A 22,350-nucleotide genomic window follows, 5' to 3' on the forward strand; every position below is an offset into this window, starting at 1 on the left:
TAAAGTTTTGATTTGTTCTCCTCCTGTGGCATATCATTACCTAATACAACTCTCTGTATATAATGAGGACAGGTGTTCCTCAGGTGACATCTCTCTGGTTCTCACTAAAACTACATGACACATGATGTTAACCTTAAATCAACATCATCAGGCAACAACTTCTGGTAGCCGGATTGGACTTCTTTTTATTTCATCTCTTTCTGTATAGAAACGGTTCAGACTGAGATTACATCAACCAAACATTACAACCAGATCAATTGTCAACATCTTTTTAAAATCTTACCATTTACATGCTTTTATTTATCTGAACAGTTTTTAATCTTAATATATACATGAGTTCATTTTCACAGAAGGTCATTCATGAATTCATTTGACACCCAATTCTACTTTGCCTTAAAATCAGATATACAAATCTGTAATGATATGATAACAAACACCTACGACAGATATTGGAAGCACAATGAAAGATTCATCATTTGTTCGATGTCAAATTGCACAGGAAAGAGAAGCATTGATCAAATGTAGTCATAATAGTAGTTACACCCCCACACTGACAACAATCAGCCTCTGGTCATTTTAATTGGTCTCGTCTTTATTCCTTAACTCGACTCACAGGGATGTGGTGCCTATACAGTCTGTGGTATATGTACAGTCTGTGGTATATATACAGACTGTGGTATATAAACAGACTATGGTATATGTACAGACTGTGGTATATATACAGACTGAGGTATATGTACAGACTGTGGTATATGTACAGACTGTGGTATATGAACAGACTGAGGTATATATACAGGCTGTGGTATACATACAGAATGTGGTATATATACAGGCTGTGGTACATGTACAGACTGTGGTATAAGTACAGACTGTGGTATATATACAGACTGTGGTATATATACAGGCTGTGGTATATGTACAGACTGTGGCATATGTACTGGCTGTGGTATATGTACAGACTGTGGTATATGTACAGACTGTGGTATATATATCGGCTGTGGTATATATACAGACTGTGGTATATGTACAGATTGAGGTATATGTACAGACTGTGGTATATGTACAGACTGAGGTATATATACAGGCTGTGGTATACATACAGAATGTGGTATATATACAGGCTGTGGTACATGTACAGACTGTGGTATATGTACAGACTGTGGTATATATACAAGTTGTGGTATATATACAGGCTTTGGTATATATACAGACTGTGGTATAAATACAGGCTGTGGTATATATACAGGCTGTGGTGTATATACAGACTCTGGTATATGTACAGACTGTGGCATATGTACTGGCTTTGGTATATGTACAGACTGTGGTATATGTACAGACTATGGTATATATACAGGCCGTGGTATATGTACAGACTATGGTATATATACAGACAATGGTATATATACAGGCTGTGGTATATGAACAGACTGTGGTATATATACAGGCTGTGGTATATATACAGGCTGTGGTATATGTACAGGCTGTGGTATATATACAGGCTGTGGTATATGTACAGACTGTGGTATATGTATAAACTGTGGTATATATACAGACTGTGGTATATATACAGACTGTGGTATATATACAGGCTGTGGTATATGTACAGGCTGCGGTATATGTACAGACTGTGGTATATGTACAGACTGTGGTATATGTACAGGCTGCGGTATATGTACAGACTGTGGTATATGTACAGACTGTGGTACATGTATAGACTGTGGTATATATACAGGCTGTGGTATATATACAGACTGTGGTATATGTACAGACTGTGGTACATGTATAGACTGTGGTATATATACAGGCTGTGGTATATATACAGACTGTGGTATATATACAGGCTGTGGTATATGTACAGGCTGCGGTATATGTGTAGGCCTACACTTGAAAAAGTAAACATCTGTCTTAACAGGCCTTTACTGGAAATTAAATACCTGTCTTAACAGGCCAATGCTGTAAAGTTAACACGTCTTAATTAATCAACACTGGAAACCAAACACCTGTCTAAACAGGACAACACTGGAAAATAAACACCTGTCTAAACAGGTCAATACTGAAAAGTAAATACCTGTCTTAACAGGCCAAACTGAATATTGAACACCTCTACACAAGCAATGGAAAGCAAACACCTATTTTACCAGTCCAACACTGTAAAGTAGACACCTCTCTTTACAAGCCAACACTGGAAAGTAAACACCTGTTTTACCAGCCAAACACTGGAAAGTAAACAATGTTTTGATAGACCAACACTGGAAAGCAAACAGCTGTTTTACAAGCCCCATACTGGAAAGTAGACACCTCTCTTTACAAGGCAACACTGGAAAGCAAACACCTATTTTACCAGCCCAACACTGTAAAGTAGACACCTCTCTTTATACGCAAACACTGAACAGTAGACACCTGTTTTGATAAACCAACCCTGGACAGTAGATACCTGTTTTGATAGACCAACCTTGGGCAGTAGACACCTGTTTTACCAGCCCAACACTTGACAGTAGACACGTCTCTTTACAGGCAAACACTTGACAGTAGACACCTCTCTTTACAGGCCAACACTGGAAAGTAGACACCTCTCTTTACAGGCAAACACTGGAAAGTAGACACCTCTCTTAATAGGCTAACAATGGAAAGTACCGTATTTCACCGCAAATAAGCCCCCCCCCCCACCACCACTTTTTTCGTCTTTGCCAGGAATAGGGGGTATTTGCAATTAAGCCCCCCCCCCCCCCCCTTTTTTTTTTCGAAAAAAAATATGAAAAAAACGTTACACGATAAAGCAGTATTTACATTTAATCGCCAGGTGTAATCATTAAGGGTTTGTTTTTGTAGTGTTCACAGGTGACCACTTTTTTGTTATTTAAACTGGTGATAATTAGCTAACAATCACAGCGACTGAGCGAGAGGGCCTCGCTCAAAACACACTAAAACAAAACAGTGTCACTTTGACGTGTTGAGAAGACTTTGACACGTTCAGTCCCAAGCCATATCAGTGTCGTTAAATAGAGAGTAAAAATCCAACAATGACACAAATCATCATGCCTGCTACATGAGGACGTTACAAAGTAAAGGAGAAGTTGGACATCGTCGACTGGTTCCGGGACAATGGCCGAAATCTCCATCAGACAGCATGAGAATTCTCCGTCGACAGGAAACTCATCAGACAGTGGGACAGAGACAGCAAGAAACTCCTTGGCCATGGAAAAGGAACAGACTCCAAGAAGAAGAAGCTTGGCACCAACCCAGCACCCAGGTCCTTTAAGATTGACGATGCCGTGTTTGACTGGTTCGTCGAGGAACGCGCTGAGGGTCGAGCCGTCTCCCGTTATCAACTGCAGTCCAAGGGGAGAGAATTTGCCAGGGTGACGCGTGTGTGGGGACCAAACACAGATGATGTGCATCGTATTCTGGGCAGGTGTGTAGCCTGTAACTGTCTAGGATGTCGTGCCGTCTTCCGTGAGGATGTCGGCATGGACGTCCGCGAGATCGATGAGGTCCTACAGCAGGAACTTGATGTGACACGGGCACACGGCATCTTATATGATTCAGACGAGTCCGATGACGAGACTCTCCTATTGCGAGGATTCGGGCCGGAGGATTAGCTATTTAGCATATTTTGTTATATTGTTAATAAAATTATTGATCCTATTTTCGTCTTTGGGTTATTTTCGATGACAGGCCAAATTATTGTTCCTTATGACGAAAAATCCAAGATGGTGGACACACGTACATCTCCTGAACAGGGGGGTTACCCGCATATAAGCCCCCTCCCCTCTTTTGACAGTCTTTTTTTTTTATTTGCGGTAAAATACAGTAGATATCTCTCTAAAAGCCCTACGACAAACCCCTGTACAAATTATTAATTTTGAATTTTGCTGTTATTTAGCCCTCTTATCCAATCAGCAGACTGATAGAACTGACCAATCTGGGTTGGCTTTTACTCCAAGCCTTCTTACAATTACTACTGATATACATATCTTGTGATCCTTCCATTCATAACAAATCCTTGCTCCCCATTCACGCAACAGGCCATCCTTCCTACCCATTCACACAACAGGCCATCCTTCCTACCTATTCACACGACAGGCCATCCTTCCTACCCATTCATAAATCTGGTTTATCAGACTACAACGACCAAGGGTCAAGGTTGCTTTGCACACAATTAATGGCAGCTGTATCAATACTGGATATTCTACATTTAATTGGTCAATTAGGTTGGTAATGAAGAGTAACAATGGGGAGAACATATTGTCATAGTTCTTACCATTACCTGCTCAAGTGGACAGATCTGACCATTAATGCTATGTCAGATACTTGTGGTACAATTATCTCAACAGAAACTAATTGACATCTAGAGCCAGGCATATCACCTGGAAGTGTGTGGGTGGGAGATTAAAGGCGGATATCACACAATAGATTATACCTGTTGGTAATTTTTGAGGCAGGTGTTGGAGAGATGATCACTGTAAAATACCTCATTTGTACCAGTATTATATACCACATAACAGATAAAAACACATGCAGAATACTTTCATCCTCCATATTCCACAGGTATACATCCTGAATCACTCCTCCTACCATACTCGTCTGTCATCAGATGCTTGATAGCCACATTAAACTACAGTTCCTGATGAGACAAGCAACCTTTTCTGGTGTCATTACATAGCTGAGAAAGATGTTGGTTGTAATTCCTGACATTTAGCTTAAGGCACTCTACTTTTCATTATTTCTGCTAAACAACAGTAACTGCTCTGGAAGCAAAGGTGTCAACTTCTTGTCAAATAATACCTGGTTATAGCCATCAAAAACAAGGGCAACAGGGTGTTTTAAAGCGTCATCAGGTAAAAAGACCTTATAATCTCAAACAACACACCACAGGCATTTAAACAACACACCACAGTCATTTAAACAACACACCACAGTCATTTAAACAACACACCACAGTCATTTTAAACAACACACCACAGTCATTTAAACAACACACTACAGTCATTTAAACACACACCATGGTCATTTAAACAACACACACCATTCATTTAAACAACACACCACAGTCATTTAAACAACACACACCAGTCATTTAAACAACACACCACAGCCATTTACACAACACCACAGTCATTTAAACAACACACCACAGTCATTTAAACAACACACCACAGTCACTTAAACAACACACCACAGTCATTTAAACAACACACCACAGTCATTTAAACAACACACACCAGTCATTTAAACAACACACCACAGCCATTTACACAACACCACAGTCATTTAAACAACACACCACAGTCATTTAAACAACACACCACAGTCATTTAAACACACACCACAGTCATTTAAACACACACCACAGTCATTTAAACAACACACCAGTCATTTTAAACAACACACCACAGTCGTTTAAACACACACCACAGTCGTTTAAACACACACCACAGTCGTTTAAACAACACACCACAGTCATTTAAACAACACACCACAGTCATTTAAACACCACACCACAGTCATTTAAACAACACACCACAGTCATTTAAACAACACACCACAGTCATTTAAACAACACACCACAGTCATTTAAACAACATACACCAGTCATTTAAACAACACACCACAGTCATTTAAACAACACAACACAGTCATTTAAACAACACACACCAGTCATTTAAACAACACACCACAGTCATTTAAACAACACACACCAGTCATTTAAACAACACACCACAGCCATTTAAACAACACACCACAGTCATTTAAACAACACAACACAGTCATTTAAACAACACACACCAGTCATTTAAACAACACACCACAGTCATTTAAACAACACAAACAACACACACACAGTCATTTAAACAACACACCACAGTCATTTAAACAACACACACCAGTCATTTAAACAACACACCACAGTCATTTAAACAACACACCAGTCATTTAAACAACACACCACAGTCATTTAAACAACACACCACAGTCATTTAAACACAAACCATGGTCATTTAAACAACACACACCAGTCATTTAAACAACACACCACAGTCATTTAAACAACACACACCAGTCATTAAAACAACACACCACAGCCATTTACACAACACCACAGTCATTTAAACAACACACCACAGTCATTTAAACAACACACCACAGTCATTTAAACAACACACCACAGTCATTTTAAACAACACACCACAGTCATTTAAACAACACACCAGTCATTTAAACAACACATCACAGTCATTTAAACACACACCACAGTCATTTAAACACACACCACAGTCATTTAAACAACACACCAGTCATTTTAAACAACACACCACAGTCATTTAAACACACACCACAGTCATTTAAACACACACCACAGTCATTTAAACAACACACCACAGTCATTTAAACAACACACCACAGTCATTTAAACAACACACCACAGTCATTTAAACAACACACACCAGTCATTTAAACAACACACCACAGTCATTTAAACAACACACCACAGTCATTTAAACAACACACACCAGTCATTTAAACAACACACCACAGTCATTTAAACAACACACCACAGTCATTTAAACAACACACACCAGTCATTTAAACAACACACCACAGTCATTTAAACAACACACCACAGTCATTTAAACAACACACACCAGTCATTTAAACAACACACCACAGTCATTTAAACAACACACCACAGTCATTTAAACAACACACCAGTCATTTAAACAACACACCACAGTCATTTAAACAACACACACCAGTCATTTAAACAACACACCACAGTCATTTAAACAACACACACCACAACAACACACCACAGTCATTTAAACAACACACCACAGTCACACAACACACACAGTCATTTAAACAACACACCACAGTCATTTACAACACAACACACAGTCATTTAAACAACACACACCAGTCATTTAAACAACACACCACAGTCATTTAAACAACACACACCAGTCATTTAAACAACACACCACAGTCATTTAAACAACACACCACAGTCATTTAAACAACACACCACAGTCATTTAAACACCACACCACAGTCATTTAATCAACACACCACAGTCATTTAAACAACACACCACAGTTATTCAAACAACACACACCAGTCATTTAAACACACACTACACTCATTTTAAACAACACACCAGTCATTTAAACAACACACACCAGTCATTTAAACAACACACCACAGCCATTTACACAACACCACAGTCATTTAAACAACACACCACAGTCATTTAAACAACACACCAGTCATTTAAACAACACACCACAGTCATTTAAACACACACCACAGTCATTTAAACACACACCACAGTCATTTAAACAACACACCAGTCATTTTAAACAACACACCACAGTCATTTAAACAACACACCAGTCATTTAAACAACACACCACAGTCATTTAAACACACACCACAGTCATTTAAACACACACCACAGTCATTTAAACAACACACCAGTCATTTTAAACAACACACCACAGTCATTTAAACACACACCACAGTCATTTAAACACACACAACAGTCATTTAAACAACACACCACAGTCATTTTAAACAACACACCACAGTCATTTAAACAACACACCACAGTCATTTAAACAACACACCACAGTCATTTAAACAACACACCACAGTCATTTAAACACACACCAGTCATTTTAAACAACACACCACAGTCATTTAAACACACACCACAGTCATTTAAACACACACCACAGTCATTTAAACAACACACCACAGTCATTTTAAACAACACACCAGTCATTTAAACACCACACCACAGTCATTTAAACAACACACCACAGTCATTTTAAACAACACACCAGTCATTTAAACACCACACCACAGTCATTTAAACAACACACCACAGTCATTTAAACAACACACCACAGTCATTTAAACAACATATTAGACTGACATTCAAACATCAGATCACACAGGCAGCCTTTCACATCGATAAATGTTTTCTATAAACTGAATATTGTAGATCACTCTTGAAGGACATTGTAACATGTAACCACAGCCTAGTAATCAGAAATCAGAGGGGAAGACCTGTGTATTATCTGGTATATTGGCTTAGTACTTATATATTAACCACGGAAAGATGAGTTTAAGGAGATAGCAGTATCCTGTTCAACACCACAACGACAAATCAGCAAAAATTTGTTCACAAGGACAACTTAGTCAAATTTAGTCATATTAGAAAGCTTGGTCAAATTGGGTTACATTAGAAAGCTCAGTCTCACAGGGTTATACCAGAAACCTCAGTCTAACTGGGTTATACCAGAAACCTAAGTCTAACTGGGTTATACCAGAAACCTCAGTCTCACAGGGTTATATCAGAAACCTAAGTCTAACTGGGTTATACCAGAAACCTAAGTCTAACTGGGTTATACCAGAAACCTAAGTCTAACTGGGTTATACCAGAAACCTCAGTCTAACTGGGTTATACCAGAAACCTAAGTCTAACTGGGTTATACCAGAAACCTCAGTCTAACTGGGTTATACCAGAAACTTCAGTCTAACTGGGTTATACCAGAAACCTAAGTCTAACTGGGTTATACCAGAAACCTAAGTCTAACTGGGTTATACCAGAAACCTCAGTCCAACTGGGTTATACCAGAAACCTAAGTCTAACTGGGTTATACCAGAAACCTCAGTCTAACTGGGTTATACCAGAAACCTCAGTCTTACTGGGTTATATCAGAAACCTCAGTCTAACTGGGTTATACCAGAAACCTCAGTCTAACTGGGTTATATCAGAAACCTCAGTCTAACTGGGTTATACCAGAAACCTCAGTCTAACTGGGTTATATCAGAAACCTAAGTCTAACTGGGTTATACCAGAAACCTCAGTCTAACTGGGTTATACCAGAAACCTCAGTCTAACTGGGTTATACCAGAAACCTAAGTCTAACTGGGTTATACCAGAAACCTCAGTCTTACTGGGTTATACCAGAAACCTCAGTCTAACTGGGTTATATCAGAAACCTCAGTCTAACTGGGTTATATCAGAAAGCTCAATCAAACAGGATTACATATGAATGCACAAACAGGTACATTAGTAAGCTCAGTCAAACAATTACATTAGAAGCTCAAACAGTTACATTAGAAAGCTCAAACAATTACATTAGAAAGCTCAGTCAAACAGTTACATTTGAAAGCTCAGTCAAACTGGGTAATATAAGAAAGTTCATTCTGAGCATTGTTAAAAAGTTCAAATTGAGGTGGGTATGAATTTCACTCAAAATGGGAAATAATTTAAAAGATCATGAAAATTGGAAATGTAGAAAACATCTTTCATCTTGGGAAATGTTGGAAACAGTATTAAATCTTGGAAATAGTGCAAATACTTAACATTGTAGGAAATACTAGAGATGTGATTATCACATCAACTGTAAGGAATCAATATAAATATAACTTGAAACGTTACCAGCTTGTAACACTTTATAAAGGGAAATAACTCCTTTAATCTTACCGAGGAAAGAAACGTGAAAAAAAAACTTCTTCTAGTTACTTAAGTAGGGTCCATGACTCTACACACTGATCTGTAACTACCCCTAAAAGGGTCCATGACACTACACACTGATCTGTAACTATCCCTAAAAGGGTTCATGACTCTACACACTGACCTATACCTCTAAAGGGTCCATGATTCTACACCCTGATCTACAACTACTCCTTAAAAGGTCCATAACACTACACACTGATCTATAACTACCCCTAAAAGGGCCCATGACCCTACAAACTGATCTATAACTACTCCTTAAAAGGGTCCATGACTCTACACACTGATCTATAACTACCCCTAAAAGGCTCCATGACTCTACACACTCATCTATAACTACCCCTAAAAGGCTCCATGACTCTACACACTGATCTATAACTACCCCTAAAAGGGTCCATGACACTACACACTGATCTATAACTACCCCTAAAAGGGTCCATGACACTACACACTGATCTATAACTATTCCTTAAAGGGTCCATGACACTACACACTGATCTATAACTATTCCTTAAAGGGTCCATGACTCTACACACTGATCTATAACTATTCCTTAAAGGCTCCATGACTCTACACACTGATCTATAACTACCCCTAAAAGGGTCCATGACACTACACACTGATCTATAACTACCCCTAAAAGGGTCCATGACACTACACACTGATCTATAACTATTCCTTAAAGGGTCCATGACACTACACACTGATCTATAACTATTCCTTAAAGGGTCCATGACACTACACACTGATCTATAACTATTCCTTAAAGGGTCCATGACTCTACAACATGAAATTATTGTAGGAAACTATAGACATGGACACCTGTACTAGCAGATAATTAAAAAATGGCTTACAGATTTAGTCACAGAAATACATGACCCAACACTCCTCAGTTGGAATTTTAATCTTCTCTTTCAATTGACTGGCAGATCACCAGAACTTCAAAATTCCACATAAAACATGTTGCAATTGTTTGTGTGTATATTGCAATGCCACAAGGTACTCTATTAGTGCAGCCTATGGTCAGACCACTGAGGGCAAGTAGAACCAAAGGAGAAGCAGCTATTATAAGCAGAAAATATCATTAAACTGCATGTCCCTGAGGGCCAGGGTTAGTTACCTACTTCAGTTAGGGTTTCTCCACCCCTGAGGGTAAAGGTTAGTTATCACCTACGACCAAGTTTCCTTCGCCCCTGACAGTGTTCGACACTAACGGTGGTCCGTTGACCGAGTCTACCTAAAATGTTGTTGGTCTACCTGACAGTGCAACAGAGGTGGTCCACCTTAAAATTCAGCAATCAATATTAATATAAGTGTATTTAACTGAAGTTCCATCTTGTAATAAACTCTAAATATTTTTGGTTTTGTTTGTTTCGATGTCCGAGAGCACGAGAGGTAAAAGTATAACCGGAACAAATCTACGTACCAGTCGCATTGTGCCGGGATCACTTGTGCGTTTGACTTTGGCTTTTGTACGACCCGGATAAAAACACAATGTACTGCAAGGTCTGTCGTGAATTTGAACAATCGGGTACGTTCTGTACAGGCAATAGTAACTTCAAACTTGATACCATTAAAATCCATGATATTGCTAAGTCACACAGAGTTAACGTCGCCAAATTTAATGCTAAATCAACACCTAAATCACAATCTGTTGCTGCAAAATCTCGTACTCTTTTGGATAAATCTCGTGTTGGATAGATGTGCACGCTGTTCAGAACGGCCCACAGCATGGCAAAATCAAGCAGACTCTACACAGATTTTATTTGGCTATGTAACCTAAATGAAGCAAATGGCCTGGATATCGGTAAAACCTACAGGAATGATAAAGCTGCTCAGAAATTTGTTGCCACAATTGCTGACACACGAATAAGCAGTACAAGCTCCTTGTTGATTCCATGAATGCAATTAAATATCAAAACAAGGAAATTTTTGCATTTTCTTTACTTGCTGTTATCTTCGTGGTGATCTACAGGATAATGTAACATGACGAAAAAAAATTATGGAAATACTAGAAATCTGAGTAGGGAGCCAAATGTTGACCCCACATTTGCTTCATTCATGTCAAATGTCCATGTCAAAAAAACAAGAAAAATAAAAAAAAAAAAAAAACAAATCAAGAATGAAGATTACAACCTCAAAAATGCCTAGAATGCAGGAAATTGCATATAGGAATTAAAAAATTTCCCGGGGGGGGGGGACCCCCCAAAGATCCGTTGCTCGTGCCTACGGCGCTCGCAGGTCCAACAAACATTATGCAGGTCTACCTGATATTTTATCTAGATAGACCTGCTGTCTACTAGGTTAAAAAAGTTAGTAGTGAACACTGCCCTGAGTGTCAAAGTTAGTTTTATCATAAGACAAAAGTTCCTTCACCCCTAAAGGTCAAGATTAGTTCCACAATAGAGCCTGTTTAGGTTATCCTTAGGGTCAGGGTTCCTTCACCTCTGATGTTAAAGGAAAATTACCCCTTATGGCCAAGAATGGTTAGGATTAATTACCCCTTAATGCCTTTGTTAGTTACCCCTTGGGTTTCTTCATCCCCTAAGCCCAGGATTTGTTCACTCCTAAAGGTCCATGTTTATTCACCCTGGAAGGTCACAGTGTGTTCACATGTTCTTATATAGACTCTACAGATAATTGGCTAGGCTGTCGTCCACCTTGGAGGCCACACCCTTGCTCATCAGCCACTACTGTAATTTGGTGAACTGGATTCACCTTTATTGAAACTGTTAGCATGTACAGTATCTACATATACAGCCAAATGCTTAGTACAAGTGATTACTAATAAAGCTTTTTTCCTCAGCAAATAAGTAACATTTTTGGCAATGGCACCAATCACTGTACAAAAACAAAAGGAAAGGAGATGAAGTACACACAGCTCTAAACACTTCCGACACTATGCATGTTTACAGTTAAATCTGAATAAAAAACACGTCAATGCTTTAGGTACAAAACTAAGTATACCAGAACGCACTACACTAAAAACCAGCAGACAACACATCTGATAGCCCAATATCACTACTTGTGTTTACAAACGATTGTGTAAGTCTGTATCACAAGACAAACATCGTCTTAAGGATTTTATCCATTTCTACAATTAAAACATTCATCTTCTGTTTTCAAAATCATTGCTTTAAAACTTGAGAGATTGGATTCAAAGAATTTCTATGTCAAGTCTGGGTATTGTATGACATATCTTAATTGATGAATCTTTACATCTACACATTTATGTGTAGGCTTTAAAGTGTGGACATATAAGTCCTTTATGTGTTGATCTCTATGTAGAGGCTTTAAAGTGTGGACATATAAGTCCTTTATGTGTTGATCTCTATGTGTAGGCTTTAAAGTGTGGACATATAAGTCCTTTATGTGTTGATCTCTATGTAGAGGCTTTAAAGTGTGGACATATATGTCCTTTATGTGTTGATCTCTATGTGTAGGATTTAAAGTGTGGACATATAAGTCCTTTATGTGTTGATCTCTATGTGTAGGCTTTAAAGTGTGGACATATAAGTCCTTTATGTGTTGATCTCTATGTGTAGGCTTTAAAGTGTGGACATATAAGTCCTTTATGTGTTGATCTCTATGTGTAGGCTTTTGTGTGTAAAACATTTGTTCAGGCTTTCATCTGTAGACTTCCAGTGATGATTTTCGTGTGTAGAACTTTATGTAAAACATTTATGTGAAGACTTCAGGTGTAGATTTTCGTGTGTAGAACTTTATTTAAAACATTTATGTGTAGACTTCAGGTGTAGATTTTTGTGTGTAGAACTTTGTGTAAAACATGTATGTTAAGACTTCAGGTGTAGATTTTTGCATGTAGAACTTTATTTAAAACATTTATGTGTAGACTTCAGGAGTAGATTTTTGTGTGTGGAACTTTCTGTAAAACATTTATGTATAGACTTCAGGTGTAGATTTTTTGTGTGTAAAACATTTATGTGTAGACCTCAGGTGTAGATTTTTGTGTGTGGAACTTTCTGTAAAACATTTATGTGTAGACCTCAGGTGTAGACTTTTGTGTGTAGAACTTTCTGTAAAACATTTATGTATAGACTTCAGGAGTAGATTTATGTGTGTAGAACTATATGTGTAGATTTTCATGAATAAACATTTACTTGTAATGCTATTATTTGATAAGACCTATAAATATGTACTGTAAATTATACTTTTGTCTGACAAACAGGATATAAAGGTCTGACATGGATAGGACCAACAGGATATATGTGGGACTGATTTGAGTAAGACTTACAGGATACTTGAAGGCTAAGGATATCTGGTCACATTTTAGACATGTCTCTGGCAGGTGGGAACACTATTGTCACATGGTTAAAACACACTCTACAAATATAGCTACATTTCAGCTTCACTTACTTTGTTCAGGATAAATTGATGACTTTATGAAAAGGTCATGAATAAATTAATTATTCCAATGTTCATGAGGTCAGACTAAGGCTCTCTATATTCAAAAGGCCCATTCTTCCTTCGGACCTTTTTTCTCTAAAATCTCATGGTTCTGTTTAAATTACCCACAAAAGGCTACAAAAGGCTATTCCACATTTTTAAATCAACTTTTTTGGTACTCAATCAATCTTTGGCGGAGCTCTTCAGCCACTGGAGGAGAGAACGTCAATGACAATTCTGTTTTATTAGCCTTCCTCAATAACATCAAGTCGACCATCTGCTTCAGTAACTTAAACAAACACCCCTGAACTCTGACCCCAAGGTGATGATGTCCCGTTAAAACTGGCTTTTTATTGACATTGGACAGCATGCCACTATTGATAGGGTGCATTAGGTGAGAAATCATTTGTCCAGATCATAAATAGAATTTGTCCAACTCTGAATGCTTTCATATGCTTTTTCTACATGCATGAGACAGCAATGGGCAGAAAAAGTCAAGCCAAGTCATGCATTACATTTGATCATTTGATTGGAATTAATATGACACAGTTGTCTTCATATTAAATATTGATTAAAGTTATAGTGTAGCATGCTGGGATAATAACAATCTGAATGCAGTATAATCTAATCTAGTAACATAAACCACCGTAAAAAATCATAACATATAGAATGATATTATACAGGCATCAGTGTCACGTATAACAGAATACTCCACAAAAGGCTTCACATGTCACATGATATAGGGAGCTCAGTGGATAGATAAGTAAGGCTTTGATGGGTTATCACAGGTAAAGGCTTCACATGTCACATGATATAGGGAGTTCAGTGGATAAATAAGTAAGGCTTTGATGGGTTATCACAGGTAAAGGCTTCATATGTCACATGATATAGGGAACTCAGTGGATAAATAAGTAAGGCTTTGATGGGTTATCACAGGTAAAGGCTTCACATGTCACATGATATAAATATTGTACAAACAAAATGACACTTACATCATCTGTTGAATCTCTGAGGTAAACCAGTGAGTGATACCAGCACGTGACACTGACGAAGCTCCAGCACGAGATGTGCCTCCCGATGATGTTCCTCCCTCCTTTACACTCATCTCTCTGGAAATACAAATTGTTGAAGAAATAATATGTTATCTAAAGTTTGAGTAGATTACACGAAGTGTGAGTATTTACACAAAGTGTATGTTACACAAAATGTGAGTATGTTAAACAAAGTACAAGTATTTTCCTAAAAGTGTGAGCATTTTTTGCAAAGTGTATCTTATACACATTATATCGCGTTAGAATATTTTTTCAAAATAGACAGTGCACTATATAAATGTTGTAAATTATTATTATTATACAAAGTTTGAGTATTTTACACAAAGTGTTAGAATGTTACACAGAGTGTTAGAATGTTACACAAAGTGTCAGAATGTTATACAAAGTGTTAGAATGTTATACAAAGTGTCAGAATGTTACAAAAAGTGTTAGAATGTTATACAAAGTGTCAGAATGTTACACAAAGTGTCAGAATGTTACATGTTAGAATGTTATACAAAGTGTCAGAATGTTACACAAAGTGTTAGAATGTTATACAAAGTGTCAGAATGTTACACAAAGTGTCAGAATGTTACATGTTAGAATGTTACACAAAGTGTTATAATGTTATACAAAGTGTCAGAATGTTATACAAAGTGTTAGAATGTTACACAAAGTGTTAAAATGTTACACAAAGTGTCAGAATGTTATACAAAGTGTCAGAATGTTACACAAAGTGTCAGAATGTTACACAAAGTGTTAGAATGTTACACAAAGTGTCAGAATGTTACACAAAGTGTTAGAATGTTACATGTTAGAATGTTACACAAAGTGTTAGAATGATATACAAAGTGTTAGAATGATATACAAAGTGTTAGAATGTTACACAAAGTGTTAGAATGATATACAAAGTGTTAGAATGTTAGAATGTTACACTAAGTGTCAGAATGTTACATGTTAGAATGTTACACAAAGTGTCAGAATGTTACACAAAGTGTTAGAATGTTACACAAAGTGTTAGAATGTTATACAAAGTGTTAGAATGTTACATGAAGTGTTAAAATGTTACACAAAGTGTTAGAATGTTATACAAAGGGTTAGAATGTTACACAAAGTGTCAGAATTTTACACAAAGTGTTAGAATGTTAGAATGTTATACAAAGTGTCAGAATGTTATACAAAGTGTTAGAATGTTACACAAAGTGTTAGAATGTTAGAATGTTATACAAAGTGTCAGAATGTTACACAAAGTGTTAGAATGTTAGAATGTTATACAAAGTGTTAGAATGTTATACAAAGTGTCAGAATGTTATACAAAGTGTCAGAATGTTACACAAAGTGTTAGAATGTTACCCAAAGTGTTAGAATGTTATACAAAGTGTTACAATGTTATACAAAGTGTTACAATGTTATACAAAGTGTCAGAATGTTACACAAAGTGTTAGAATGTTACACAAAGTGTTAGAATGTTATACAAAGTGTTAGAATGTTACACAAAGTGTCAGAATGTTACATGTTAGAATGTTATACAAAGTGTTAGAATGTTATGCAAAGTGTTAGAATGTTAGAATGTTACACAAAGTGTTAGAATGTTACACAAAGTGTTAGAATGTTACACAAAGTGTTAGAATGTTATACAAAGTGTTAGAATGTTATACAAATACAAAGTGTTAGAATGTTATACAAAGTGTTAGAATGTTACACAAAGTGTTAGAATGTTACACAAAGTGTTAGAATGTTATACAAAGTGTTAGAATGTTACACAAAGTGTAAGAATGTTACACAAAGTGTTAGAATGTTAGAATGTTACACTAAGTGTCAGAATGTTACATGTTAGAATGTTACACAAAGCGTTAGAATGTTATACAAAGTGTTAGAATGTTATACAAAGTGTTAGAATGTTACACAAAGTGTTAGAATGTTATACAAAGTGTTAGAATGTTATACAAATACAAAGTGTTAGAATGTTATACAAAGTGTTAGAATGTTACACAAAGTGTTAGAATGTTATACAAAGTGTCAGAATGCTATACAAAGTGTTAGAATGTTACACAAAGTGTCAGAATGTTACACAAAGTGTCAGAATGTTACATGTTAGAATGTTACACAAAGTGTTAGAATGTTATACAAAGTGTTAGAATGTTATACAAAGTGTTAGAATGTTAGAATGTTACACAAAGTGTTAGAATGTTATACAAAGTGTTAGAATGTTAGAATGTTATACAAAGTGTTAGAATGTTATACAAATACAAAGTGTTAGAATGTTATACAAAGTGTTAGAATGTTACACAAAGTGTTAGAATGTTATACAAAGTGTCAGAATGTTACACAAAGTGTCAGAATGTTACATGTTAGAATGTTACACAAAGTGTTAGAATGTTATTTAAAGTGTTAGAATGTTACACAAAGTGTTAGAATGTTATACAAAGTGTTAGAATGTTAGAATGTTACACTAAGTGTCAGAATGTTACATGTTAGAATGTTACACAAAGTGTTAGAATGTTATACAAAGTGTTAGAATGTTACACAAAGTGTTAGAATGTTACACAAAGTGTTAGAATGTTATACAAAGTGTTAGAAATAGTGTTAGAATGTTACACAAAGTGTTAGAATGTTATACAAAGTGTTAGAATGTTATACAAATACAAAGTGTTAGAATGTTATACAAAGTGTTAGAATGTTACACAAAGTGTTAGAATGTTATACAAAGTGTCAGAATGTTATACAAAGTGTTAGAATGTTACACAAAGTGTCAGAATGTTACATGTTAGAATGTTACACAAAGTGTTAGAATGATATACAAAGTGTTAGAATGTTACACAAAGTGTTAGAATGTTACACAAAGTGTTAGAATGTTACACAAAGTGTGAGCACTAAACAAGGTAAAATAAAGAAACACGCTGACAGGAGCTATTGGAATGGAAGTCCTTGAAGATATTGGTTTATGTACCAATACAAATCCAACTCATTACATGACAGTTACAGTATCATTAGAGCATGGTCACAACATCCCCTTTGTTTCTCTACTCCACTGGTAGAAGTAGCCATTAAAAAGGAAGAAAAAGTGGCTAAAATTAAACAATGTAATTATCTTATCCCACTGAGGCAAAGCACAGTTAATTTAATCAAATATTATTTTCTTTATTTCCAGGCTATATAAAATTTCATTACCTTAGAGTCAACACAGGAAATGAAGATCTATTTTATACCAGCGGTGGGGGTGTATGTACCAATATACTGACAGTAAAAAGCACCCACTGGTATATCCAAGGTATATCAATATTGTACTGAAAACCTGATAACTCATCCAGACTTTATCTCAAGTTACCTGTAACAGTCTCATATATGTCTTCAATATTGAACATTTGTAGAAATCAACACTTACTGTATGTAAGGGAGAAAGTTAACAGCAAATTAACTTTCTAATAAATCATAAAAGAAAGGGGAGCTTGATGAAATACATGTTTTTATGTATTTTAAAACAAGTTTCACCACAGACAGTATTACATTAATATAGCTTTATTAGATTGGCCCCATTTTTAATCCTTAGTGTTCATTTTTCACTTTTGAATAATCCAGTAAACTATATCTCTATTTTACTCACTTGAAGACTTGCTCTAAAATTTATCACTTTTGTGACAACATTTTTTATCACTAATTAAATTTGCAAAGTTAAATTTTAGAATTAGAAAATTACAGATCTTGATCCATTTGAAACATCTGTGTACAATCTGGTGCAAGATCAAACATATGAATGCATCAGATTAACGCACCCTTTCTCACCTACAATGTAAAGATAGAATAGCACAGGTTTAATACTGCTTCTGCATCTGTGAAGTTTGTTTCAACTTAAGAAAGGTTAAGTCATATATTTTGTAAAAGTCATGCTAATTGAATTGCTCTTGTCACCGCTACATGTAATGTCACTGGGGCCATCTGTAGTTCAAATGTCGACTTTTCACCTCAGCCCATCACAGGCCTCCCCATTTTAGCACACAATCTCCAGTTAACCTAATTATCAGATTAGGGATCAGAATAAAAGGGCTGCACATCAGTCGACAACTTATCAAAATGTTGGAAAGATATGGATCACCTAATCATGATCTAACACTACCAGGCTCTGGTTTTCTGGAGGGAATGGGGTTTTATTTATTTTGTTTGAACAGACGAATAGGAGCAATGACAATGTGTGTGCTCCATCTTGCCAAACCGGTCCTAACCTCAGCACCCAAATTACTCAGGCCACAGACAATGCATTGTGCAATCAGAATTTCCATTACAATAGGCCAGTCATCCAGCGCACACAGGAGATGTCTTGGTGGTGGTATAAATCTATAGGGTGATGTAATCGTGTCAATCACACATTGTAAATAATGAGATGCTGCATACTGTCCCCTGGCCCCTTATCCTTTAACACCTCCAGAAACTGAAGAGCTGTCTAACAATATAACCACTTCATTATCACACAAAAAAATATATCATATTTTAATTCAAGATCCGTTCTCAACATTGATTATTAACTAAGTCCAAATCTTAAATTCTACCACCGTAGTGTACCTTGTATTGTAATGAAGAAGCAAAATTATATTGGTATTTTTTCTCACTCCATCGCAAATATGGCAAACCATAATGCAGAGATCCACAAATTATAGGGTTTCTCTTTTTCATAAAATTCTTCTCTGTCTGAACATTTTGTTTACAAGACAAGAAAGTTATTTACCTGCACTGGCAGTCTGATATTTGTTCTTCCTCTTGGGCATACGTTTACCCACTCCATGGGAAGTATACAGCGTCCCTTCATCTTAAGACCCACCCCCACCCACTCCCACAAAATGCACACCTTCCCTACAACTCCAAGGGGCTTACCTTTCCCCTACCGAGGTGATCCTCAATTTGCCTTTCCCCTAAAGGACCACCTTTTCCCTGCCCCTTGAGAAGTGCTTACTTCTCCTCGGATCTCCAAGGGGATTAAAACTGATTTTATTCACCACATACACAAATGTATGACATAACAACATAGAAGATATCTGTACAGAGATTACATACAAATATATCATTCTACAGGGAATACATGTATCAAATCTTTAGTTAAAACAATATTTTTGATTTAACATTCAACAATTTAATATACATACATATCAAATTTTTATCTGTATTTATACAGAAAGCTGGTTATGAAGTGTACCATATCTGTGAAATGTATCATCTTCATGTATCACAACCAGACTTTGAATAATCGTGATCTCTGAACATTTGTTCATAGACTACTTACTGACCAGAAGAAAATGTTTCATTGACAATTAGATCTGTGTATCTGTATATATAATTGTATGTAGCCTGTGTGTGGTTATGTGAACACTGTTTAATGGTTCACTTTAGCCACAGTCCTGCCTATTGAGGTTCAATAGATGTGGTTTCTGGGTCATGCTAGAGGGAAGTCAGCCCTGGGTTGACAGATGCTTACATTGCTGTAGAGATGAGCTGGTATTGTCCAATGTTATCTTGTGTGTGATGGTAAAATGATAGCCACCTTTGTCTGGTGTTCAATGCTTGTTAATAAGCCCAGATTCACCGAATCAGAACGCTGTAAAGCCTGGTATCTCTTGATGAGGTATTGTGTCGGTCTGTTAATATTACAGATGCCTGAGACTTAATTTGACATTTTTTTATATTTTGTCTTGGAAATGAAATCAAGAAAGAGCATGGAGGAATTGATTCCTATAATCGTAATTGTTCATATTGGAGTAAGCAGATGTGTGCGGGGTAGCCATTAATAAAGATTGTTATCCTCATATAACGCCTATAGCTTCCAAGGTCGTTGGGGGTCGACGAAGCTTGTGATCGTATCAACACCGCTACTTCTCCATCTAAACTACATTTAAATAATACTGGGATTCCTTGTAAATATTTCCATGCCAAATCCCAACAAATCCCAGTCATCAATGTAGGACTTAAAACCCCAGATAGCCTTAATTGTAAGGCCCTTAGAACTCCTATTTTTCAGGTTCACCATTGATTAATAGCTCCCATTGGACTCCATCAAAATTTCTAAGGCTTTAAATATTAATTTCCACATGACTGCCTCACTGGTCAGTAGTAGTGACCATTAGAGTTACCATTGTTTCTATATGACCTTCTGAAAACAGAAAATAAGTCCATCTCCCCTTCAAACATTATAAACATACACTGTAACATCACAGTGTAATGTAACATGATGGAAATTCAATGTAACTTTGTTGTAACTTGTTACCTCAACAACCTCAATGTAACTAAGTGTAATTGTATTGTTGCTAGTGTAACTTTGATGTAATTTGGTTCAACTGTGTTGTCACCAGTGTAACTTCAATGTAACTTGGTGTAACTATCATCACAGTGTAAACTCAGTGTAACTTGGTGTAACTATCAACACAGTGTAACCTCAATGTAACTTGGTGTAACTATCATCACAGTATAACCTCAATGTAACTTGGTGTAACTATCATGATAGTGTAACCTCAATGTAACTTGGTGTAACTATCATCACAGTGTAACCTCAGTGTAACTTGGTGTAACTATCATCACAGTGTAAACTCAGTGTAACTTGGTATAACTATCATCACAGTGTAACCTCAATGTAACTTGGTGTAACTATCACCACAATGTAACTTGGTGTAACTATCATCACAGTGTAACCTCAGTGTAACATGGTGTAACTATCATCACAGTGTAACCTCAGTGTAACTTGGTATAACTGTCATCACAGTGTAACCTCAGTGTAACTTGGTGTAACTATCATCACAGTGTAACCTCAATGTAACTTGGTGTAACTATCATCACAATGTAACTTGGTGTAACTATCATCACAGTGTAACCTCAATGTAACTTGGTGTAACTATCATCACAATGTAACTTGGTGTAACTATCATCACAGTGTAACCTCAGTGTAACATGGTGTAACTATCATCACCATGTAACCTCAGTGTAACTTGGTGTAACTATCATCACAGTGTAACCTAAATGTAACTTGGTGTAACTATCATCACAGTGTAACCTCAGTGTAACTAGGTGTAACTATCATCACAGTGTAACCTCAGTGTAACTTGGTGTAACTATCATCACAGTGTAAACTCAGTGTAACTTGGTATAACTATCATCACAGTGTAACCTCAATGTAACTTGGTGTAACTATCATCACAATGTAACTTGGTGTAACTATCATCACAGTGTAACCTCAGTGTAACATGGTGTAACTATCATCACAGTGTAACCTCAGTGTAACTTGGTGTAACTATCATCACAGTGTAACCTCAATGTAACTTGGTGTAACTATCATCACAGTGTAAACTCTGTGTAACTTGGTATAACTATCATCACAGTGTAACCTCAATGTAACTTGGTGTAACTATC

General features: G+C 36.6%; 2 protein-coding genes across 2 annotated transcripts in view; one reads left to right on the forward strand and one right to left on the reverse strand.

Moving 5' to 3' along the window:
* Positions 1-22,350, reverse strand: part of LOC132543771 (transcription initiation protein SPT3 homolog) — an 81,621-nt gene that overhangs the window by 31,795 nt on the left and 27,476 nt on the right. Inside the window, exon 2 of the mRNA XM_060207292.1 lies at positions 14,926-15,042. Within this exon, the coding sequence (XP_060063275.1) occupies positions 14,926-15,038 (113 nt within the window). The 5' untranslated portion in view covers positions 15,039-15,042. The remainder of the gene's footprint in view (positions 1-14,925; positions 15,043-22,350) is intronic.
* LOC132543769 (runt-related transcription factor 1-like) overlaps positions 1-22,350 on the forward strand; it is a 78,967-nt gene that overhangs the window by 4,468 nt on the left and 52,149 nt on the right. The window lies entirely within an intron of this gene.

Source organism: Ylistrum balloti, unplaced genomic scaffold, assembly GCF_031769215.1.
Source record: "Ylistrum balloti isolate Yb309-2 unplaced genomic scaffold, AGI_CSIRO_Ybal_v1 Utg369764, whole genome shotgun sequence".
NCBI lineage: Eukaryota > Metazoa > Mollusca > Bivalvia > Pectinida > Pectinidae > Ylistrum > Ylistrum balloti.